This window comes from Schistocerca piceifrons, chromosome 2 (assembly GCF_021461385.2).
Source record: "Schistocerca piceifrons isolate TAMUIC-IGC-003096 chromosome 2, iqSchPice1.1, whole genome shotgun sequence".
In the NCBI taxonomy this organism is placed as follows: Eukaryota; Metazoa; Arthropoda; class Insecta; order Orthoptera; family Acrididae; genus Schistocerca; species Schistocerca piceifrons.
This window is the reverse complement of record NC_060139.1, coordinates 268,020,107-268,047,023: the sequence shown is the minus strand read 5'-3', so window position 1 is coordinate 268,047,023 and position 26,917 is coordinate 268,020,107. Positions and strand designations below refer to the sequence as shown.

At 38.7% G+C, this 26,917-nt stretch overlaps 1 protein-coding gene across 1 annotated transcript in view; it reads left to right on the top strand.

Annotated features, from left to right (window-relative positions):
* LOC124777135 (xaa-Pro aminopeptidase ApepP-like) overlaps positions 1–11,940 on the top strand; it is a 126,569-nt gene extending 114,629 nt beyond the window's left edge. Inside the window, exon 13 of the mRNA XM_047252428.1 lies at positions 11,490–11,940. Within this exon, the coding sequence (XP_047108384.1) occupies positions 11,490–11,624 (135 nt within the window). The 3' untranslated portion in view covers positions 11,625–11,940. The remainder of the gene's footprint in view (positions 1–11,489) is intronic.
* The last annotated feature ends 14,977 nt before the right edge of the window (positions 11,941–26,917 follow it).

The window sequence follows — 26,917 nt, the reverse complement described above, 5'->3', positions numbered from 1 at the left end:
TGAATTCCAGTATTATTGATGGAGGGCACCACGAACTTGTAAGTAATTTTCAGCTGGGTGTCCGGATACTTTTGATCACATAGTGTACATGCAATTCAGTGCCCTCAGCCCCAAGTACTCAGCCAACAAGCAAGTATGGAAGGCATGATAGTTACAGAGAAACATGCACAAAAGCAGTTGTTCATACTAAGTGTGCTTGGCTGTCTGAAGGTTATGGCCCTCTGATGGCGATTAGTGGAAATGTGGCATGCGCAACTTCTTTCACCCTCCCTCAGTTCATTCTGCCTCAGTCTGTCTAGGTGGGGGCTTATGTAGCCTTCCAGATCCTTTCTCACATTCTTGTTCTTTTCTATTCCGTACTTCTCAACATTTCGTACTGTGTCCAAAACCTGCTACTAGTATGGTGATCTTTTTCATCCCACAAAATATTTCTTTTTGCATGACAGCCATACTGCAATAAGAAGAAATTTGTAGGTTTATTTTGGATCACAGAGTGGCCTCATCCTTTCCAGTGGGTGATATTTGAAAATCTGAGAGTTTAAAGGTAGAAGACAGGATAAAGAGCAAGATAAAGATTATTGCTTAAATATCATGCCTCATGAGTTAATAAAGGTGCATTGTATGTAACAGAGGTGGGAGGGGGGGAGGGTGGAAAATATATGGGTAAGACAAAGAAAGAAGTAGAAATCTAAAATGGAGTGAAGAAAAGAGTAGTTACTGTGAATTAATGCTGAGACACAAGAAATTAACATAAATTACAGCCAGGTGGGTGTCAAGAGCAAAGCACATGTTGTAGCATTAGTACCCACCCTCAGAGTTCTGAGAAACTGGTTTCTGGCAGAATAACCCAGATTGCAGTATGGTGAAACAAGCACTGACATCATGATTGTCTTGTTGCAGAGCATGCTCTACAACAGGATATTGTAGGCCCTCTGCTTATACCCATTCCTTCTAATTGATGATATGGTTGTAGTCATGCTGATGTAAAAGGTCAAACAGTGTTTACGTAACAGCTGGTGAATGATTGTTGTTTCACAGGTGGCTCTTCCCTTGATCATACATGTTTTGCCAAATACAGGGATGGTATAGGTGGTGGTAGGAGGGTGTATAGGGCAAGTCCTGCAGTGAGGATGGTCACGGGAGTAGGAACCATAGGGTAGGAAGATGGGTGCAGAAGAAGCGTAGGATCTGACAAGAATATTGTGAAGACTGGGAGGGTGATCTACATCTACATCTACATGGATACTCTGCAAATCACATTTAAGTGCCTGGCAGCGGGTTCATCAAACAACCTTCACAATTCTCTATTATTCCAATCTCGTATAGCACGCAGGAAGAACGAACACCTATATCTTTCCATACGAGCTCTGATTTCCCCTATTTTATCATGGTGATTGGTATCAACAAAATATTTTTGCATTCGGAGAAGCAAGTTGGTGATTTGGAATTTCGTGAGAAGATTCTGTCGCAATGAAAAACGCCTTTCTTTTAAGGATTTCCAGCCCAAATCCTGTATCATTTCTGTAACACTCTCTCCCATATTTCGTGATAATACAAAATGTGCTGCCTTTCTTTGAACTTTTTCGATGTACTCTGTCAGTCCTATCTGGTAAGGGTCCCACACCATGCAGCAGTATTCTAAAAGAGGACGGACAAGCATAGTGTAGGCAGTCTTCTTAGTAGGTCTGTTACATTTTCTAAGTGTCCTGCCAATAAAATGCAATCTTTGGTTAGCCTTCCCCACAACATTTTCTATGTGTTCCTTCCAATTTAAGTTGTTCATAATTGTAATACCTAGGTATTTAGTTGAATTTATCACTTTTAAATTAGAATGATTTATCGTGTAACCAAAGTTTAATGAGTTCCTTTTAGCACTCATGTGGATGACCTCACACTTTTCATTATTTAGGGTCAACTGCCACTTTTCACACCATTCAGATATCTTTTCTAAATTGTTCTGCAGTTTGTTTTGATCTTCTGATGACTTTATTAGTCAATAAATGGCAGTGTCATCTGCAAACAACCCAAGACAGTTGCTGAGATTATCTCCCAGATTGTTTATATAGATAAGGAGCAGTAAAGGGCCTATAACACTACCTTGGGGAATGCCAGAAATCACTTCTGTTTTACTCAATGACTTTCCGTCAATTACTACAAACTGTGACCTCTCTGACAGGAAATCACAAATCCAGTCACATAAATGAGATGATATTCCATAAGCACACAATTTCACTATGAGCCACTTGTGTGGTACAGTGTCAAAAGCCTTCCAGAAATCCAGAAACATGGAATCAATCTGAAATCCCCTGTCAATAGCACTCAAAACTTCATGTGAATAAAGAGCTAGTTGTGTTACACAGGAATGATGTTTTCTAAACCCATGTTGACTGTGTGTCAGTAGACTGTTTTCTTCAAGGTAATTCATAATGTTCGAACACAATATATGTTCCAAAATCCTGCTCCATATTGACGTTAACAATATGGGCCTGTAATTTAGTGGATTACTCCTACTGCCTTTCTTGAATATTGGTGTGACCTGTGCAACTTTCCAGTCTTTGGGTATGGATCTTTCATTGAGCGAATGGTTGTAAATGATTGTTAAGTATGGAGCTAATGCATCAGCATACTCCAAAAGGAAGCTAATTGGTATACAGTCTGGACCAGAAGATTTGCTTTTATTAAATGATTTAAGTTGCTTCACTACTGAAAAGCTATTCTAAGTGTGGTGGGTAAAGTCTCAGATAGAATGGATCTCATTTCAGGTCATGATTTTAAGAAGTCATGGCCTTGTTGAAGTAGCTGATTAATACATTCCAGACCAGGATAACACTGAGTTACCAGTGGCGTGCTCTGAAGTTGTTTTTTGGAGGGATCAGTTCCAGGAATTTATGTGAAGACCCATCCTGCTCCTGTGACTCCCCCCCCCCACTGCAAGACTTGCCCTATGACTCTCTTACCACCACCTATACCAGTCCTGTAACTGGCAAAACATATCCTGTCAGAGGGAGAACCACCTGTGAAATGACATGGCATATACCAGCCGTTACAGGCAGAGCATCTATACTGGCAACACACAATATCCTGTTGCAGAGCAAGCTCTATAACATGGCAATTGTGATCTCAGTGCCTGCTTCACAACACGCGCCATCTGGATTGTTCCACCAGACACTAGGTTCTCAGAACTCCGCAGGTGGGAAGCAGCTCTACAACATGTCCTTGGCTCTTGACACCCACCCAGCCTTAATTTACGTTAATTTCTTCTGTCTCAGCGTTTCTTCACATTAACTACTCTTTTCCTCACTTCATTTTAGTTTTCTACATCTTTCATTGTCTTACCCATCTATTTTTCACTGCCCCCTCCCACCTCTGTTACATAGAATGCACTTAGGTTTTAACTCTTATTAACTCATGCATGATGTTTAAGCAGTAATCTTTGTCTTGTATATTACCCTGTCTTCTACCTTTAAGCTTCCATGTTTTCAAATATTGCCTGATGCAGTCTCCAACAATCAGTCATTCCTTCTCATCCTGTCTGGTGAATCTCCACTGACCCGCACTTCTGGCTGACTTTCCCAAAATCTACCCCTTTTCCTAGACCTCTCCAGTCCTTTTTGTTCACCCCTCTTTGTTCCCCTTCAACCATTCTGCCTGAAGAAGGAGCCACAGGCTCCAAAAGCTTGCCTAATAATAACATTTTTATGTGTGTATTCTGCCACCACTTGGTGAGTGAATTTTCTATCTATCCAATTAAATTATTAGGTATAAGACTTGTATTTCACATTAGAATTTGAACACATTGATGCATAGACTTAAATTTATTTTTAAAAACAAGTCTTTCTATTCTCCCTGAGATTACTTCAATTCTGTTATCATGCTTTTGAGTTTCTTGTTTGCAATAAATCGTTTTCTTTCTCTCTCCCTCTATTTTCAGTTTTGATAAGCTTACTATAATCTACATGATGTGATTTGAATCCTCTTCCAACTCTATTAAGCTCTGTTTTTGTATTCCAGACCTCTGCAGTTTGTTGCCTCTAAATAAAAAATAGTAGCAATAGTTGGAAATCTATAGCCCAGGGGAAAGAGTAGAAGAAATGGTTACAGGAGAATATGGGCTTGGGACAAGGAATGAGAGAGGAGGAATGCTAATGGAGCTCTGTAATAAATTTCAGCAAGTAATAGTGAATACTCTGTTCAAGAATCACAAGAGGAGCAGGTATACTAAAAAAGGACGAAGTGATACGGGAAGATTTCAGTTAGATTACATCATGGTCAGACAGAGTTTCCAAAATCAGATACTGGATTTTAAGTCATCCCCAGAGCAGATATAGACTCAGATCACAATGTAGTAGAGTTGAAGAGTAGATTGAAGTTCAAGAGATTAGTCAGGAAGAATCAATGCACAAAGAAGTGGGATACAGAAGTACCAAGGGATGATGAGTCAACTTGAAGTTCTCTAAGACTATAGATAGAGCAATAAGGAATAGCTCAGTAGGCAGTACAATTGAAGAGAAATGGACATCTCTAAAAAGGGCAATCACAGAAGTTGGAAATAAAAACATAGGTACAAAGAAGGTAACTGCAAAGAAACCATGGGTAACAAAGAAATACTTCAGTTAATCGATGAAAGAAGGAAGTACGAAAATATTCAGGGAAATTAAGTAATACAGAAATACAAGTCGCTGAGGAATGAAATAAATAGGAAGTGCAGGGGAACTAAGATGAAATGGCTGCATGAAAAATGTGAAGAAACTGAAAAACAAATGATTGCTGGAATGACTGACTCTGCATACAGGAAAGTCAAAACAGCCTTCGCTGTCATTAAAAGCAAGGGTGGTAACATTTAGAGTGCAATGGGAACTCTGCTGTTAAATGCAAAGGAGACAGCAGATAGGTAGAAAGAGTACACTGAAGGCCTCTATGAGGTTGAAGACTTTTTTGATGTTATAGATGAAGAAACAGGAGTCAATTCAGAGGAGATAGAGGATGTAGTGTTAGAATCAGAATTTAAGAGAGCTTTGGAGGACTTAAGATAACTTAAGGCAGAAGGGATGGATAACATTCCATCAGAATTTCTCAAATTATTGGGGAAAGTGATAACAAAACAAAATGATGGTTCAAATGGCTCTGAGCACTATGGGACTCAACTGCTGTGGTCATAAGTCCCCTAGAACTTAGAACTACTTAAACCTAACTAACCTAAGGACATCACACACATCCATGCCCGAGGCAGGATTCGAACCTGCGACCGTAACGGTCGTGCGGTTCCAGACTGAAGCGCCTTTAACCGCGTGGCCACTCCGGCCGGCAAAACAAAATGACTATTCATGTTGTTGTGTAGAATATATGTCTGGTGACATACCATTTCACTTTCGGAAAAATATCATCCACACAGTTCCGAAAACTGCAAGAGCTGACAAGTGCAAGAATTATCACATGATCAGCGTAACATCTCATCCCTCCAAGTTGCTGACAAGAATAATATACAGAAGAATGGGAAAGAAAATTGAGGACATGTTATGTCATAATCAGTTTGACTTTAGTAAAGATAAAGGCATCAGAGAGGCAATTCTGTTGTTGCATTTGATAATGGAAGCAAGACTAAAGAAAAAAGCAAGGCTAAAGAAAAATAAAGACACGTTCATAAGATCTGTCAACTGGAAAAAGAGTTTGACAATGTAAAATGGTGCAAGATGTTCGGAATTGTGAGAAAAATATGGGTAAGCTACAGGGAGAGATGGGTAATATACAATATGTGCAAGATCCAAGTGGGAATAATAGGAGTGGCTGACCAAGAACAAAGTGCTCAGATTAAAAAGAGTGTGAGACAGGGATGTAGCCTTTTGCCCCTACTGTTCAGTCTGTACATCGAAGAAGCAGTGATGGAAATAAAAGAAAGGTTGAGGAGCTGGGTTAAATTATAAGGTGAAAGGCTATCAATGATATGTTTTGCTGATGACATTGCTATCCTGAGTGAAAGTGAAGAAGAATTACATGATTTGCTGAATGGAATGAACAGTCTGATGAATACAGATTGAGAGTAAATCTAAGAAAGACAAAAGTAATGAGAAGTAGGAGAAATGAGAACAGCGAGAAACTTAACATCAGGATTGATGGTCACAGAATAGATGGAGTTAAGGAATTCTGTGACCTAGGCAGCAAAATAACCAATGATGAATGGAGCAAGGGGGGCATCAAAAGCAGACTATCACTAACAAAAATGGCATTCCTGGCCAAGAGAAGTCTGCTGGTATCAAACATAGGCCTTAATTTGAGGAAGAAATTTCTGAGAATGTACATTTGGAACACAGCAGTGTATGGTAATGAAACATAGACTGCGGGAAAATTGGAACAGGAAAGATGGAGGCATTTGAGATGTGGTGCTACAGACATATGTTGAAAATTAGGTGGATTGATAAGGTAAGGAATGAGGAGGTTCTGTGCGGAATTGGAGAGGAAAGGAATATGTGGAAAACACTGACAAGGAGAAGAGACAGAGAACATCTGTGAAGATATCAGAGAATGACTTCCATGGTACTAGAAGGAGCTGTGGAGGGGAACATTGGTAGAGGAAGACAGAGGTTGGGGTACATAAATAATCAAGGACATAGATTGCACAAAAAAAGGTCCTTGTTCTTGTCCATTTAGCTAAACTTTGAGTTACAACGTGCCTGCACAAAAGGGACCAAGCTTCCTTCCACGTCTTGAAGCTACTGCTAGAGTTCCCTCAGTTCACTGCTCACAATATTTTTTCACCTGAGACGGAATACTGATGTTCCTGGATGGAAGAAAGATGGAAGATAAGGGTTTAATGTGTTGTTGACAATGAAGTCATTAGACATAGAGCACAAGCTCAGAATGTTTCAAGGCTGGGAAGGGCAATTGACTATGATCTTTCAAATGAAACACCCTGGCATTTGGGCATTTGCTTGGAGTGATTTAGAAAAATCACAGAAAACCTGCATGAAAATGGTCAGACATTTGCTTGAAACAACATCCTACCAAATGAGAGTCCATTGTGCTAACCACTGAACTGTCTCACTCAATGTTCGTGGAAGTCATGTGTCTCACACCTTGAGATTTTGGAGAGAGGCAAAAATGGTGTTAAATTTTGGCAGAGTTGTGCTCCAGCATACTAAACCCAGACCTTAGTGCTTCTGTTCTCACAACATTTGAACAAGATGACCAGATGGTGTGTGCATCATTTTTTGCAAAGCCCTTAATCTGTCACTCAGTATTGTCATTTAGCAATGTGTCAGGGTTCGTCTCACCAATGACACATTTGGTCTGGGCCCTAGCAGACTGTGTTAAACTGGGTATCTGCAATCCAGTTTGAAGATAAGCCATCCACATTTGTTTCCAATAAGGCACTCCACCAAGTTTGTTAATTTATGGGTACTAATAGCGGTGTGGTGTGAATCCACCTTAAGATGTAATTAAGTACCTACTTTTGAGTCCTCCTTCAGAAAAACCATTGTTCACTATTGTATTCTAACAGATTCAAGGACAGGTTATCCATGGCACAAAGCTTTGTTGTATTTGCAAACAAATGCAATTCTGCTTACTGTCATCTTCTTATATTTACAGATAATGTGGTTAAACAACTATAATTTTCAAGTTCGTAATATAATTGGTGCACAGTTGGTTCAGGTGGGAGACAATGAAACTTATGAATGGCTGTTGAGAAAGACAGAACCTTATATTTTGCTCTCAGGAGGTTCTACAGTGCACAGATGTTGCTTACTGAGTTTGGTTTTGATGCCTGCATTACTTATCTTTGCTCAAGACATCTGAAACAAGGTACATAAGCATATCTATATCATTAAGCAGAAAAATAGCTAGAAAATTCCCAAACTACTATAAACAGCATTCTGTGTCTTACAAATAATACTTTTTCCTAAAAACACACAAATAAAAAAAGCTTACCTTCAAACAGCCAAAATCACTTTTCATTTGTACTTGGTGACCAGTTTTTGTTAACTAATCATCTTCACATCAAAATGTTCATGGTGAGTTTGTACCAATGGCAGCAGTGATGAAGTAATATGTTGAACTAGACATCATTCTGTGGTGTACACAACAAGTTATTTCTACTTCTATGTAAATACCTTGCAAGCCACCTTATGGTGTGTGGCAGAGGGTGCTTAGTATACCAGTGCCACTTCACCCCTTTCGTGTTACATTCTCAAAAGGTCAGCAGAATGAAGAAGTCTTGGTAAGTGTCTGTGTGAACTCAAATCCTACTAATGTTTTTTGTAGTCTTTTCACGAGATATATGTAGGAGGGGTAGTATATCAGTTGATCCTTCTAGGAACATGTGATCTTGTTATCAATTGTGCACATCTGCCACTGGAGTTGGTGAGCATTTTAGTGATACTTTCACATTTTCTAAGTGAACCTGTGATGTAACACACTGCTCTTATTTGAATTTTCTCTATATTTTCTATCAGTCTTACCTGGCATAGATCCCTGTTGCCGAGCAGTATTCAAGCATTGATCAAAACAGGGTTTTTCTACACTAACTATTTTGTCAGTGGACTACACTTCCAGAGGAACCTTCAAATAAATCTCAGTGTGGCATCTGCCTTACCTGTGATTAATTTTATGTGGTAGTTCCATTTTAAATTGCGTTTTCCCAGATATTTAATAGATGTGGGTTAGTCCAGTGATTGTTCTGTAGTTGTATAGTCAGATATTAATGTGTCTTTATGCCAACCTTTTTTTAATACCATTGTGATCAAACAAATGTTAAGCTGATAATAGCAAGTAAACAGCAGCTTCATTGTGAAACTGAGGAGGCATCAACTTTTTTTCAGAACAATAGCTTTCTGCATAAATTACTTGGTTACATTTAGGTGTCACAGGTATGAATAGCACTAAACAGTCTACAATCTACAGATTTAGAGTCTGTGATCTGTCATCATACTGCTGAACACAGTTTTTTTGCTTATGCAGCTAAGTGTAATCTAGCACATTAGAAGGAAAGCCACTAGTTAGAAAATAGCTGCTGCTTCCTAGTTATGTTAAAGAGCTGCTGTAATTTCTCGATTGGTAGCTGAATATTTACATGTATAAACTGGTATTTTTCAAAGAAAACAGGTACCAACATTTGTTACAACAAAGCACTGCCCCCCAACATTTGTTACAACAGAGCACTGCACCCCCCTTCCCCCCCCCCCCCCCCACCCCCCGCCATTCTTCCCACCCCCTCACCGCTCATTCTCTCTCTCTCTTCATGTTTGTTCAGCTGATTGCTGATACTGTGGGAGTAAAGGACACCACTCACCATAATGGACAAGTGTCGAGTCATTGACAGGCACACACAAAAATGACAAAAAATTTGCTAGCTTTGAGAATAAATCTTTTCTTGAGCTGGAGTACAAAAGCACACACTTGCATCCACATGTGCACACACACACACACACACACACACACACACACACACACACACACACACACACACACACACAAATTCTTGCTCTCTATACTTCTACATAGTGCCAGCTGGATGCACAGTGTGAGGAATGCAGTTCGGCAGGTGGACTATGGCGGGCAGATGTTGTGTTGGAAAGAGCGGATAGAGGGGAAAAGAAGTGTGAGGCACAAAGAGGGTTGGGTTGGGTAGCTAGTAGCCTGTAGGGACGCAGTTGATTTTCTGGCTAGGAATGCAGGAGAGAGATGTGGCAGGTGCCTGGGCTATCCATGTAATGCATGGGTATTGGATACACTGAGGAGCAGTGAACAATGAAGTGGATGAGGAGAGGCGAATTGGGAGGGGGTGACAGGACAGACGAAGAGCAAGCTGTTTGTTTAAGGGTGTGGGGACAGTCGATTAACAGATATTGAGGCCAGGATGGTTCCAGGAGTGAAGGATGTGTTGCATCTGCATGTCCCATTTGAGCATTTCAGAAAAGCTGGTGGTAGAGGGGAGAATCTAGATAACCCAAGTCATGAAACAAAAATTTAAATCAAGAATGTTGTGTTCAGGTGCATGTTGTGCGAATGGGTGATCTATTTTGTTCTTAGCCACAGTTTGGTGGTGGCCATTCATTCTCATGGATTGCTTGTTGGTTGTTGTACTGAAGTACTAAAAGTCCATGCAGTGATTGCAGCAGAGCTGGTATATGACAGAGTTGTTCAGTTGATGCATCCCACGTTATAACATTTATCATGAATATGTTATATGAAGTAAGTAACTAACTAAGTAAGTACAATACTACTTGTCATGCAGCTTCACTATCAACTCTGCTATTTGTTATGTGGTTAACAGGAAGTTTCAATCCCTGAATCCAGGTAATCAGATAATTCACAGAAGCTGTGACTAATGGTGTCTTCCTCTAAATTTTCATTGGAGTTGATAGAGATTCTTTATTTTTAAATTAATTGTGCAAATAACAGTTCAGATGAAACTCATTTTTATTATCAGCAAAAAGAACTGTTAAGGAGTAAATGTACTAGGAAATGAATGTAAGAACATTCTTAAAAAGGACTCTGCAAGATGAGTGGTTATTTATTTTAACATTTGTTTCTTATAGCTTACTACATACCATTTGATATTATGATTTTAGGTATAAAACCATGTTTTCTATCACATTGAGCATACCGAATTAAAGCCATTTTAAATTCATCATTACCTCAATTACATGCAAACGTTTAAAGGAGAATGGATGAGGTAAAAAGGTGAAGTCTGTGGTGCACAGCCCCTGACTGAGCTATTGGTGTGACTGTAGATAAGAGTAGTAGTACAACCTTTACTCATCATAGAACTAGCAGGGGGTTTGTAGTGAGCCTATGAACTCAGCTGTCTTTTACTCCCAGAAGAGATCCCTGGTACTCATTTGATAACAGGCTGAGTGGACTTGGAGCCATCCTGAAGGGACTGGAATGAAGACAAATCTGCATCCCTACCTGGGACAGACCCAGGGGCTTCCATAGCTGGAGTGTAGCATTCTACCTGCTAGACCACCATAGCCACTAAAGATGGACAAATAATAAATAAAATTTTTAAAAAATCTCATAAAAGCTGTTAGGTACTGCGAAATTTTCATATTTATTTAAGATTCCAATGGTATCTTCTACAAGTCAATTTTGATGTAAACAAATGTCTAACTTTTTCACACTCAGACAGAAAACACTGTAATTTGTTGATTCTGAACATCTGTTGTTTGAGAAGTTACTGCTTACATTTGGATGCATAATATATGTAATTTTAGTTCAATTCACAGTTTTATGCACAGTTTTTGCATTTTCTGCTTTTAGAAAAAGATAGCTGTATTTCAAAAAACATTTCATCTCTTAATGTCTCCTATGTTCATGTTTCCTATGTTCTCTGCTGTATCATCCTAAACCAATTATTTAACATTTTCTAACTTTATTGTTTACAGAGCTTTATGCAAGTTAATAAAAATTTACGTCTTATTTAACCAGGCACATTGTTAACTCTGTACTTTCTTCTCAGTAAATTTTTCTATTTCTTTTTTATTTCTTTACAGGTTAAATGGCTGAACAGCTATCATGATAGAGTTCGGAAAACTGTGGGTGCTCAACTGTTATATGAAAATGACTTTGATACTTATTCATGGCTTGTTGAGAAGACATTGCCCCTTCAAAATGTATGGAAATATTAATTAGTGAAAGAACACACTTAATTCAAAAGAAACTGAAATGAAAAACAATGTCTTAGAGTAAGTTTTGGTCACAAAAAAGACTGCCACATAAAAATGTGTGAGAAGAAGGAAGCAGTTTGAATTATTAAGTGTAATTATAACTTCTGTGATGAACATTGTCTGTATGCTTTAGTTAATATGAAATTCTAACATGAAGTTCCTATGTTGATAATCCTGAAATAAATTTACAAATCAACTGAACAGTTACTGTCTCTTGCATTTTGGGTATGAAACTCAGTCTCATGTACATATATATATATATATATTTATGGATATAATAGAGGGAAACATTCCACGTGGGAAAAATATATCTAAAAACAAAGAAAACGAAAGCGCTGGCAGGTCGATAGACACACAAACAAACACACAAACACAAACAAACACACACACACACACACACACACACACACACACACACACACACACACACACACACACACACACACACGCACACACACATGTTTGTTTGTGTTTGTTTGTGTGTCTATCAACCTGCCAGCGCTTTTGTTTGGTAAGTCACATCATCTTTGTTTTTAGATATATATATTTAAATTTAAATTATAAATACAAGTGTCACTGGCAAATATAATGTAATTTCTATCCACCACAATGTCGAATTATTGTGTTACTGTCCTCTAACTTCCGTGAAATAGTCTCTTACTGCATAGTTGATCAAAATGTATTTTAGAAGATTTCATATTTTAAACAATGAATTGGAGTCTCATACCAAATAAGTAAAAATTGTGACATTTTTCTAACAAAGATTCAGAATGTAATTTTATTGACCATGTAAACAGCTGTGAGCTTCAGCCCAAATTCATTATGACAGAGCAGTTAGAAGAAAGGAAAATATTATGTGTCAATCTGATGTCTAGCCACCAAATAAATTTCTTTTACTTGCAAAATAATGTTTACTGTTGTATGAACAACTTCTTGATTTACTGGTGCTCTCAGGCTGTGATTGAAACTGCTTTCACATATATGTTGTAATAATGATGGTTTCACATATATATTGTAATAATGATGGTCTATTTTAAAGTTTTTTTTCTTTTACTGTATCAACAAACTGTTACATCTTTCTATTTAACAGTAATCAAAAAACATCTTTCCTTAAATTTCATATTCCTCTACATGCTACTAAATTTCAAAAGAATTTTTACAAGCTATATTTTTGTAGCCACATAGATTACACAGGAAGATATTCTGGTAACACAGCTACTTTTCAACATAATTGACTGGATTAATGAAACCATAGCATTAGCAGAAAGAAACAACACAATTGCACATTACTGAAACAAGAATCTTGATGTGCAATCTTTTACAGTTAATCTTTAAATGAGTGTGTGTATCATTCACTGCTCTTATTTAGCACAACCACAACACCTACCGATACATGACATGAGCCCCATACATGCAAGCCCTATAAGTCCAATTGCAGACTGCACAATACATCCTGCAATTTCTTTTGCACACCAGTTTCCACACTTTCTCCCACAGTCTTCTCCTGTTTCACCAGTTACATCTGAGTCAGACATTATGTAGAAAATTAATACTTGCTCATAGTTTTTATTAGTTGTTTTCCATATTTACTAAATGAATTCTTATTAATTCATGATAGATGTTCTCAGAATTCATGTAACATGAGATACAATGAAGTTTTTCATAAATTCCAAGCTGCTTCATGTTTAGCTTTGGAGCAACACAACTTCAAATACTAAGTTTCACTTGATACTTGGTGCTCTCTACTGTAGTGGAAGGAGCAAGCCAAATAAAATAAATCTGTGATTCAACAGTAACACTTGAACATAACCTGTAATCAATACGTTAAAATTACATAACTTGATCACTCTGCTTAGTAAATAATGTGTCAATGTTTTCCATACATTTATTACTCTGAATGTGGACAATTGTACACAAAGTTAAGACATACGAGTACTTGGTACAGTCAATGTAGTGCTGTCTTTCTAGCGTACAACATCTCACACACTGTCAACTCCAACAGGATGGATGCTATCTCTGCAGGAAGATGTGTGTAATTCTTTTATCTTAGTTCCTTGTGTGATATATATATCCTGTTAGAGATGTGTTATAAGCATTGCATCAAAGTCTGAGATAGATGTGGCCTTGATTTATTCATTGGTCATCCAAAATATTAAAAAATGAGTAAGCTGTTGCTATAAAACTACTTACAGGGTGCTGTATTAATGTTCAAGTTTAATATCATCCACTTCTTGGACCCATTTATCTCACACTTTATGGGAATTTCACGAAACATTACTGATTAGACAGTAAATGAGACAACATTTTTTTCAAATTTCATTGATGAAAGGAGAACCCATTTATCTTACACTTAATGGAAATTGCACAAAACACAACTGATTAGGCAGTACACGAAACAATAATTTTTTGCACTTTTGGTTAATGAAAATAATGCCAGGAGTGATTCAGATCTTTCATGTGAGTATTAAAATAAAAAAAAAATCCAGTTACCTTCTCAAAATCTTTAATTCTGAGAAAAGTGATCTATTGGTTCTTTCCATTGCTTTACAATTTTCAAATGGTCTGTATGTTATTCCCAGTGCTAAAAGCAACTCATATTATCTAACATCCTGACTAGTGTGGTGTGGTATGTTTAAAGCAGATAATTTGAATATAGTACTGAGGAAAAGCTGCAAGGGATAGGAAAGATCACAATGTGTTGTCGATGTGTGTGCTTGCAGGACTTTGTCAAAATGTTGAAGAGGCCCTACCAACAGCCATTCAGTGCAAAGTGGCTGGAATGATAACGTTTCAATAGACATAACTGAAACCAGAGACCAAATAGTAATAAAGGTACTGGTGACATTATTTGCATATGATCTGTGGAAGAAGATAATATCCCCAAAATTCAAACACTGCTTAACTGTTCTACTTTACAAGAAAGAAAATAGGCAGTACACATGGAAAAAAGCTAAGGAACATGATGTTTTTCGAATTGGGTGTGGCACAACACATTTGAAAGTTGTACATGAAATTATAAAACGTTGCAGTGAGTTTGAATTACCACTTTTTCTGGGATTCATAGATTTTTGACTAAACTTTTGACTCAATTTCAACATAATCTGTACTAACAGCCATTGAGAAACAGGGCAGTGGTTCTACCTGTGTTGGCATAGTGAAGTACATTAATTTTATCATGGAACTATACTGATTGTTTATAGTGCAGATAAACTTCTACAACAAATACAAAAACTTAATAGAACAGATTTGCATTTAGGCCAAAAAAAGGATTGTTGTTAGACTAAAGAGATGTATAATCAGCACACCAGTAGAAAAATTGTACATATTAACAATGAAGTAATAGCTTTAGCTTATGACTTTTAAAATTTAGGCACTTGAAGACACTAACTAGGTAAAGAGCAAAAGAAATAACCAGAAGATTAAAAATGGCATGGAGTGTTTCTGGCAAACTACAGGAGATTTTAAACACAAATAAGATTCAGATCAGCTTGAAACAACCAGTGTGTCTTATTTATGGCTGTGAAATATGAGTTTTTAATGTGATTTTCTGCCACTTTTGAGTTTCTTATGTGAGTCTTTTAGTGAGAATAAATATGACAAAACAAAAATTTGAGTTGCTTCAGGAGATAAGCAAATTTTATCCCAGATTTTTGTTTTGTTACAAACAAAAAGCAGTTTCTTGGTTAGTTTATCAGTTAGTTTCATGATCCATGGGTGATTTGCATGAAAACTGTAATTATGTGAAATGAGACATTTTAAACACACATCAAAACTTAATTTTTAAATATGGCTACATTCTAAACGTTTATAAAGTTTTTTTAAAAAATATCTACAAATGTGAGTTATTAATTCCTACCTACCACCTTTTGCAAATTACAGTAATAGGAATTCTTGTACAGAGTAGAAGTTGTCAAGGGGAAACTGGTTTTGTTTGAATGATATTGCGGTGCCTGTGTTATTCTGAATTATGATGCAATGCTCCTGTCACTGTGGTGACTACAGCTATTGTGAAATACAGGAAATGTATTCGCAGTTGCGAATATAGACAACCATCAGCTGTATAATGGAATAATGACAATGAAAATTTGTGCCGGACTGAGACTTGATCCCAGATTTCCCACTTATCGCAAGCGATCAGCTTGTCATTTGGCTATCTGAGCACAACTCATGGCCAGACACAAACTTCCATATGTTGTCAACCATGTATCTACAACCTGAACTCATACATCCATTTGTACATTCTGGTACAGGGGAGAAATTTTACTTGAAAGTCGCTTGCCCAGTATCGGCAGATAAACACGATATAGCAGAGCCTGTGTTATTCCGATGCAGTGTTCTAACTAGAGGCAAGATCATGGTGTTCGGTGTACAGCTCTAGTTAGTGCATCATACTGCATCTGCAGCAGTAATCTGAGCAGCACTTGGTACTACAGTGACACAATGAGCTGTTGCAAATCAGTCACTTGAAGGACATGTCCAAACCAGATACCCTGTAGCATGCATTCCATTGACCCCAAACCGCTGCAATTTTTGACTCCAGCAGTGTCAGGTGAGAGCTCATTGGAGGGCAGAATGGAGATCTGTTGTTTTTTCTGATGAAAGCTGGATCTACCTCGGTGCCAGTTATAGCCATGTGTTGGTTAGGAAGAGGCCACTTGAGGGCCTGCAACCAATCTGTCTGCTTGATAGATGCACTGGACATACACCTGGGCTTATGTTATGACCTGGGCTGCAATTTTGAATGACAGCAGGAGCACTCTTGTGGCTATCTCATGCACTTTAACCGCAAAACAGTACATCAATCTGGTGATTTTATCTGTTGTGATGCCATTCATGAACAGCATTTCTGGGGGTATTTTCCAACTGGATAATGCTCACTCACATACCACTGATGAAACCCAACATGCCCTACAAGGTGTCGACATGACACCTCGGCATGCTTGATCACCAGATCTGTCTGCAGTTGAACACATATGGCGCATCATTGGACGACAAATCAAGTGCCATCCACAGGCAGCATTAACCACCCCTGTATTGACTGACAAAGTGCAACAAGCATAGAATTCCATCCCACACACTGACATTCAGCATCTGTACAAGACAACACATGCATACCCGCACGACTGCATTCAACATTCTGGTGGTTACATTGGTTATAAGCGCATCAGCAATTCACATTTGCAATAGCTTATCTCATGCATCAATTAACCTGTGATTTTGCAATGTTGATCAATTAAACATGTTACCTAAACAAATGTATTCCTGAAATTTTGTCATCCTACAGTAATTGCTTTTTGGTGTTGTGATTCTTTTCCATCAGTGTAGATCTTGTCATGGCTGGATCTCCCAAGAATATCAGTGGTTCTGATGAAATGCTGTTCATGCTGTCCATTCCAGGGGCCTTGTTTCAACTTCGGTCTTTCAGTACTTTGTGAAGTTCTTCTCACAGTGTCATATCTCGTGTCACATCCTCATCTACTTCCTCTTCTATAATATTGCCTTCAAGTTCTACTGTAGAAATCAGCTGTGTCTTGCATCAGAATACAGTGTTGTTCTTCCGCTTTTCAGCACAGTGAGTGCTGCAGCAGAAGCCCACGTGATAGGTATTTTCTGATATACCAGTTTCCATACACAGGGACTGCCAATGAAGCCTGTTTATCACATTGAACACTTTAAAGGAACACGACAAGGAAGAGAGATGAGCCAAGCCAAGCAGATGGTGGTGATGATCAGTTTAGGCCAGAGAGACTGAACTGATGAGAAGTGGTTATTGATCATTGAGACTACATACAACATAATAGAGCCAATTTTCCATCTACCAGACACAATTATGGGAATCATGCAAATGAACACCTGACAACCACAGTTGCATTGGCCAGGTGTATCTTTGGAATTTCTGCCAGCACCAAATACAGCATTTCTAAATCAAACTACAGACCCTGACCTAATGCATTCCCTGGATCGTTCATTGCTGTACAGGAAGGACACATTTCAAAGAAGGACAATGACATATAACAGCAATGGCGAGTATCACAGTAACAAGTGCTACAGTGGGTCTAACTCTGTTGTGAATACCTTTTATTCTTTTGAGGTGGAGAGCCAAATATCAGCATAAACTGCTAGTAGTCCAGATTCCAATAGATTGGTTCCCTAGAGCATAAGAGAGACTGAGAGTGAAACCTCATAGTGTGAACATGTAATGGATGTAAAGCCATGAAAGTTGAACTGCCAGAAGCATAAAACAGATGTAAGAAGTGGATTCATAGGTTAAGCAGCAATAAGCAGCATAAGAAGTAAGATTGGATGCCTTAACTAAACCATGAGAACAAGTTGCAATTGTTTGGTTATAAAATTTCTTTGCATTCTGTGTGAAAACGCAGCTTGATAGGAAACCAATTTTAGGGTTTAAGGCTGACCCATGGATCTGGTCTTGTTCATAGAAGACAGTGGCGTAGTGTAATGACAATAGATGGGCATATTAGTGTGAGCCTGAGTAGTGCATAGCAGCAGCGTTGATTGTGAGCAAGCAGAAGATGATGTCACTGTAACAATTCGACAAGGCCAGTGCAGTGTTGTGAGGCAGGTTAGCTTGCTGAAACAGCAATCTCAGTGGTTCTGCACTAACTAGTGCTGCAAGGGGCAAGGCAGGTTTCCACAATGGCAATGGCAGTATCATTTTAAGATACTTGATTGGTAGTGGTGCATATGCACTGCAAGAACACTGCTGCCAACTGTAAGTACTGGTCATTTTTGTAATAGAATTATTCTGAGTCTTTCAGCTGACAAGGACAATGGGGCTGTGCTGGACAAGGTCACAACACAGACCTGCCAGAAGAGGTCACTGATTCTGTGTCAAGGCAGGGCAACAGCTCTGTACATTAAGTCCCTCCTCAAACTTAATGCCATGGCACAGATGGGCACATTATGTCACCTCCAGTAATATGGTCGACTCCTGCCCAGGGGGGCAGTGGATCACTTTCCACACACACCAGCCACCATTTGTTGCTGTCAGATGGGAATCTCATGCAGTGACACCACCAGACAGCACCAGGGGTGTAACGGACACAGCAGCATTCGAATGGTTCAAATGGCTCTGAGCACTATGGGACTTAACTACTGTGGTCATCAGTCCCCTAGAACTTAGAACTACTTAAACCTAACTAATCTAAGGACATCACACACATCCATGCCCGAGGCAGGATTCGAACCTGCGACCGTAGAAGTCGCGCGGTTCCGGACTGCGCGCCTAGAACCGCTAGACCACCGCGGCCGGCCAGCAGCGTTCAGTTTGCACACTGCTGGTGTGAGGTTTGTACAGCCAGCTTATGTGATGAGGCCACCAGCATGCTGCAGTACAGTGTCAGCAATGCAAGGTGTATGGGCAGCTAGCCTATTTGGATTCAGTGGCCAGCCAGCCACTGGACCAATGTATCGACCCGTGCAGATCTGTCAATAAAAAAAACTTGTTACATTTGCAGCTCCCTTTCTCTGGAATCACCTGTGCTCCCACCTTGCCCCCACCACTTGCTCACCACCATCCTGGCTCATAGCTGCCCCACCCTGCCACAGGCAGGGCCAGTGCAATTGATGACAATTCATCAACCAACCTGAATAAAATGTTTACAGGTAGTTTATTTAAAGTATATTCTGTCTAATTAAAATTTCTAGTAGTATATAGAACACATTGTTTTAGCTTTAAGAAACATTCAGGCATCTCTAGACAAAGACAAGTTAGGTATTGCATTTTTTCAAATCTAAGAAAGCTAATATAGTAATTTCTCCATGAATAGGGATGTTTATTACTATGAACGATGAACGACCCACGTTTCTGTTTTGGTTTTGACAAATATGCTGCAATGGGAAGGATTTAAATGGAAAACTGTCTGACAAAACTGTAGTTGTTTCCATAAAATACTGAAATGTACAAACTTTTGAAATAGTTTTCCTAAACCTCAGCTGAAGGGCCAAAAGGTATCTTATACTATAGCACTACATACAAAAGTCATAGCTGACACTGTAGCTGTGTCGTACAGGACATAGGAAATGAGGTTTGATCTTAGTAGTGTAGGCCTGTTTTTGCATATAACAGAGGCTGGCTTGAGAGCTCTGCTTGGTGGGCTTCCACCACAATAGCTAATTCTGGTCACACTGCTTTTCAATTTTAGTACATTTCTTGGATTCTTTTGTGAAAGATTTCAATGTCAATAATATCAACAGTTATATCAATGTCTTTCCAAGAGCTATTGAATGTAGATAGTTATGAAAAGTAAATGGTTCCATTAAAATAAAAATACTTGGTTCAATACCTTGGTTGATGTTGGAGTTTGGTGCACTACACATGCAAAACATTATGTGCACCTCAGCATACTGTCAATAGCCGAAAACCTCGTATCAATATCTGGAACCATTCAAGAAATAAAATGGGTACTTCGCCTTACATGACTCACTTTGTATTCTTCTCCATCTTCATTCACAAATAATTTTATGAAGTCATCAGCTTGACGTTGTAACTCATGAAGTGAATTAATATCTGAAAACTGCTGTCACTTAAGGGCTGCTGTCTTTACCATTTACATCATTCTTTCCACATCTGACTCTGTTAATGATTTTTAAGGATAGTTGTGAATACATACCGCAGCATAATTTCTTGCCTCATGAAAACAGAGCTGAGAAAACCTTTGTGAGACAGTAGCCACTTGCCGCTAAAGACCTCGTTCCTAGACCTATAGGTGGCAGGCAAGCAGTAGATGAAAAATGTGTCATATGGACGCATGAGATCTGCAGCGATTTGCTGTATGCACAGGCACTGGTACAGACAGATAGTTGCAGGTGGTCTAGCCCATAGTCGTACCATGCCCGACTGTTTTCAAAGCGGCATAGGAGAGTGTCACCTAGATCTGTCCCTCTTCCTGCTACTTTCATCCTACACTGTAGTGTGTGCAAGAGTTTCACAGACTGTGAAAACTCACTGAGAACTGGCTGGTGCAATATGCTCACTGGGCAAAAAAAACTGGTCACCCCAGCATGTAGGCACAGATGAATCACTAAGCCTTTATAGATGGTGCGGTGATCAAATCACATAGTCAGTCACATGTGTACTACTTCTAGGTGAGCATATGTCGAAGCCCAACTTATGCCAGGCTAATTAGCAATGTCTTTATCCCTTGTAATTACTCGCAGCATATTTACCCATTCAGAATATGTCTAGCCACTGTAGGCACTGGACGTGTTTGACTGTAGTGATGTTCAACCATTTTTTTCCATAAAGTGAGAAGAATAAAACACTCGGAAACTGCCATTGAAGGGCTTAGCAAAATTGCTTCAGGCTAAACATGTAACCGCAGTATCGAACATTGCATTCGAATTTCCAAATTATATTTCGTCTTCTGCAAAATTAGTTGTGAGTAAATGCACGGCACGTAACAGGCTGGCAGCGCTCCACTCATAAGAATACTGGCGTGTACACCAAACTGCTTCCCCCTCTCTGTTCCTCCGGTGTAAACATGATGGTTTTGGCGAGGAAGAAATTAGTCCTCCTCCCTCCCCTTGTTCAACAGGGGCGGCCGGCAGGTAGTCGAGGCGCCATGCCACAGTTTCCGAAGCCGCTCCCTCCAAGGCTTGGTTTCGAATCCCCTTTTGGACATCAATGTTGAGATTGTAAAAAAAAGTGGGGGGGGGGGGGGGGGGGGGGCGGCAGATTTGCCGCCCCTCGGAAAGTGGAAAGTGGAAAGTGCCGCCCCATGCGGCGGCACGTTTCGCACGTGCCTTACGCCAGCCCTGTAGTTATAGATTACAAGGTATAGTGTTAGTATAGTAATAAGTTGTTCAAAATTAAGGTCAACAAGGCCTAATTAAAATTAAAATTTGTGGTTACATTTAAAACCATATTAAATACAGATAAGCATTAAATAATTCATAGGATAGTTAAGTTTTACTAGATAAATATAATAAGTACATACAAGTAGTTCAATTTTTAACAGTCAGTTAGGCCTTATGGAAATTTACATTTTGAAGATAAATTATAGTATAGAAAGATAAGTATTCAGATATATTACATAGAAAAATCACATTCAAAACATTCATGTAAGTTATAAAAAGAGTATTTTAATAATATCAATGTAAGCCTTTTTTTAATTGTGCTGGGTTGTTGATGTTTTTTATGTTTATTCGTAGAATATTATAAAGTTTAATCCCCATGCATTTTACACTATCAGCATATAATTTGATGGAATGAGGAAACTGTGTCAGCAAGTATTTCCCCCTAGTGTTACGCTGGTGATAGTAAAGATTCTGCTTCAGGCTGCCAATATTGAGCTTGGTAAAACTTAGTACCTCCAATATGTACTGGCCTGGAAGTGAAAGAATACCTAGTTTTCAGAATAGTTGTTTACATTAGGCTCTTTGCTTTTTAAATAACATTATCATGACAGCTTTCTTCTGGAGTTTAAATATTTTATTGGACTCAGAACTGTGGCCCCAGAATATGAGGCCATGTGCTAGGATTGAGTGAGAAAGACCATGGTACACTGACATTAGGATATTTATACTCATCACTTCCCTGAGTGACAGAAGCATAAAACATACTTTTCTTAGCTTGGTAGCTAAGCTGTCAGTGAACCTTTTCTAGCTTAGAGTGTCAAAAATAGATATTGAAGCGGGAACGTGTGGTATCTCCGCTTACAGTCACTCACGTGCATTGAACCGGCTTTATCGCTGCACCCACACACTATGCTCAAGGGAGAGGCTTGGTGACAAAAAACAACTAAAGCAGTTTCGGGACAGGACACATTTATTCTTCCTAGCATTACAATAAATGACGAATACCATTTGTCGCTAATGTCCGTCCATACAGATGCGTTGCACTGGCGGCACGGCTCGATCACCAATCCCGGAGGGTGTACACTCCAGTGATGAGCCGTGGCGTGACTGCGTGGACCGAGCGAGACAAAAGGCTGCGTCACTGAATGTTCTGCTCCTGGCGCGACCGGAGGCACCATAACGTCCGCGAAGGAGCGAAAGACACTTCAACAGTCTGGTGCACACTGCGGAACAGCGACTGCGTTTACGACCACGCGTACGCATTTACGGTGGAGTCACTTTGACTCGACGCACGTGGTCCGCGGCGGGAGAACTGAGAGACGTGTGTCGCGTCGCGCCGACTAGCTCGCACTGTCCGCCTGCTTTTGTCCCCGTGCGGTCCGGTGTGCCACGCACCATTGCCGAAATTCGGCGTAACAGTACAGCTGCCCCTACTTGTGTCGGCAGTGCCGTAGTTCAGCCCTTCGTGTGTTGGACGGTGCTGCCGCCACAATATTAAAAGGAATTTTGTTACATTTTCCAGTTCGATACTATTTCCACCTATCTGTATAGTTGGGACGGTGGGATTTCTGTCCTGGACTGAATGAAATGTTAGGCCAATAGTCTTTTTTGCATTAAGAAGTAGCCTATTGGCTGCAAGCCATGAATCCAATACAGTATTTAGCGGTTCGCCTATTTTTATTTCTTCGTTTGTTGTCCTCAGTGACAACGTACTGCTTTGCTACACTGGCTGAAAAATGAGGTTTGTATTTTGGACACTGACTACGGTAAATGATGTAGCTGACAGATGCATAGTTGTATTTCACAGTCTTTTATTTCACTTTTCACAACCCCCCAATAATACACAATTATATGGCCAGTGCATTATTGTTTTACCTTCCCATAAGCCTCATTAATAGTTTGCGCACTAACATCAACATACTGATACAATAGTTTCCTGTTGACCATCTATGAGCAGTAAAAACATAACCACAAAGTTCACAGTTCTTGAAGAATGGAAAGGAACGTATGGAGCACACATTGTCATTGTTTTTACACACAGCCTAATTGTTTAACACTTATTTCACTATTAAGTTGATGCCTTGTTGTCATTATAACCAACACAGATTTCTCGTCTGAAACTTGGCCGTGGGCTGACTGTCTCATGACCAAAAATCAGGCCCTTATGTATCATCACAAAAATAGGTGCTGAAGCTACACATTGTTCGAAGTTTAATTTGCAGAAAATCCAATTAAATCTTGAAAAATTGCATCTTTTCAACAGTTTCTTGTATTGCAAGAGTTAGGCCGAATTATTTGTTTAAACCATGAAATTAACATATAGTTACGCAAACAATACTTTTGTTAAGACTGTTATTTACTACGTAATTAATTAATGGCTGGCTTTGCTAACAAGTTTTTGAACAGAGCCAAATAAATACTTTAAGAACACTATTGTTTCGTCTTCCAAATGTTTATAATTAGTATAGAATTTATATTTGTTTATACGTCAACAGTAGAATTTAAGTTACGAAACAATTACTGATTTCGGCCTATAATAAAAGATACTAACTAGTAATAGTCAAAATAAATTAGAAAATCAAGTACATTCATAAAACTAAGCACAAAATTAGTTCTAGTGTTACATTCTTTAAGACAAACGGCCAACCTTTCTCTTTTAACGAAAATGCAGATTATGTTCATGTATGTTAATGGTACTTAATTCAAAATTGAAAAAATGAATTTTAAGGAGGCAGATGGCAAAACAAGAAGAAAAGTAAAATTATCCCAGCTTGCTTTGTGACATCACCCCCTCATTGTATTGACCAGATAGATACTGCAAATAGCTAACTGGACAGCTCGATGACCACAAGTGGCGCCAGAAATTGGGTTTAAAATATACACACAAAAATATTACATAAGAAGTCTTATAAAAACTACAGTATATATGTTTTTTTCAAATTTATACTTATGTGAACTGGCCATATGAAAATACCCATACAAAATAATTACACACAGTGTATTATTGTGCAATATCACACAATATCCACATGTTATACTTTTAACAAAAAATTAAGCATCTTCATCATAAGTGATGCCCTTCTTGGGCAAGTGAAGATTACATTTATAGATATGTATCATTTTATGCAAGTCCTGTCTTGCTTAACAAACAATTAGTCCTCATGGATAGCAAAGAAGTTAAATTACACTGCACCTTAGATAGAAAATTTCACTTGCTTAATGTTTAGTAATTTTACACTAAGACTTTCACATTTTTAATTAGCATTTTCACATTTTCTCACCAAGTTGTCCATGCCTTCAACAGTTCCAAGTGGCAGTTACCAAGGAAATGCACTGCTATCAGTTCCCTTGGAAGTGGTTCTCCTCTGCCACAATACATAAAAAAATAGACAAAATATCCTACTTTAGTACGCTTACTTTTACTTTTAAGTCTAAAAAATGTTTAACACTAATGGCAAATGATAGTCATTACATCATAAATAAATAAATTGCATAGTTCTCATAACATTACAATTACTAGTGTGGCTTCGATAGGTCACATCGCCACATAAAGCATGATCTTTGAACTCTAACTACTCTGACGAACCGCCATGTTGATTTCCAGTCAGCCTTTGTACCTTTTACAGTGTACAAGTGTATCTTTCTTTGTGCTGAAATATATGTATGTATAAACATTTATGGGAACAGTTTGTTGCGTACACTGTTATCTGTATTCCCGTTTCCCATACTAGCACTAAAACTGACTATACTATGAAAAAAAAATTTAAATCAAGTACAAATTACACCACAAAACATTACTTTAAGTCATAACTGTCTGAAACTGATTAAACTTGAAAGACTTTTCTTTCTTTTGCATTTGCAGAATAGCAGAAACTCAAGATGTGCAGTAGCATAGATGCACTAATCATTACGTTATAAAAAAAGAATAGAGACACCATTACATAACTTAATTACTAATCAGATCAAAATAAAGGAGATGTAAGTTGTAGCAAATCATAACCCCACTTCTCTACTCAACTCGGAGCACTACTCTCAGTCAAATAGAAAATTAAATCCTCACAAAATGCTGCCAAATGGTTGACCTGTCCAAATATTCACATCAGTCTAGCATCACAGTTAACAGTTAATCTGTAAAATTAATTTTCATTGATCCAACATTACCACTTTAAGCTCGTAATTCCTCAAAACCCAAACAGAAGTTTTCAGATATGTGTAGATACAATAATGCAGCATTATATGACTTGTAAATATTGCTCTTTCTGTTAATCTCTCACTCCAGCTGCAGTGTCATGAATTGCACAATATAAACAGTTCTTAATGTTGCCTGGTTCACAAATAGATTATCAAGATCGTTACACTACATTGGTTTGTATACAGTTACCTTTTTCATTACTCAAGCATATCTGTCAGCTCCATTATTTTATTTACATTTCTTACCTTGCTGACTAGTGGACTGCATTCTCAAAAAATATCCCTACTGCAGAGATATGCTCCCTAACCATTAAGACCCTAACATTATTCATTATTTTCTTATTTCATTATTGTTTCGTTATCTAATAAACAAACACCTGTGCTCCTTATCTAATGCAAAATGGACTCTACTGAAAAACACAGTAACAGACCCTTATGCTAAGGCAAATTTAACTCTCATTACTGATCAGGCAAAATTATCCCGTGGTTAGCGTGAGCAGCTGCGGAGTGAGAGGTCCTTGGTTCAAGTCTTCCCTCGAGTGAAAAGTTTAATGTTTTATTTTCAGACAATTATCAAAGTTCGGGCACTCGCACATAATCAACTTCGCCCTCCAAAATTCCAGGACATGTTCAGATTTGCTTGGACATATGCAGGATTTGGCGGTCTACACAAGGAAAAATTTTAAAACTTAAAAGCCGTTAAAATCATATGTTTTGACAGAGCACAAGGAAAACTGTGCGACTGTGAAACTGTTGCATTCATTTGTTGCAGTTTATGTGACACACATTTATGTTTTCATCACTTTTTTGGGAGTGATTATCACATCCGCAAGAAAACTTAAATCGGGCAAGGTAAAACCCATTCGCCAAGAGTACAAGTTAGGTGGGTCGACAACATATTCCTGTCATGTGACGCACATGCCGTTACCAGTGTCATATAGAATATATCAGACGTGTTTTCCTGTGGAGGAGTAGGTTGGCCTATGATCTTGCGATCAAATGTTTTCGATTCCCATTACAGAGGCACGTCCTTTCGTCTAATAATCGCACGGTTTTGCGGTGCGGTCGCAAAACACACACACTAAACTTATTACAGTGAACAGAAACGTCAATGAACGAACGGACAGATCATAACTATGCGAAAATAAACTTTTCAGTCGAAGGAAGACTTGAACCAAGGATCTCTCACGCCGCAGCTGCTCACCCTAACCACGGTACCATGGCGCTCGTGAGCTCTGAGTATC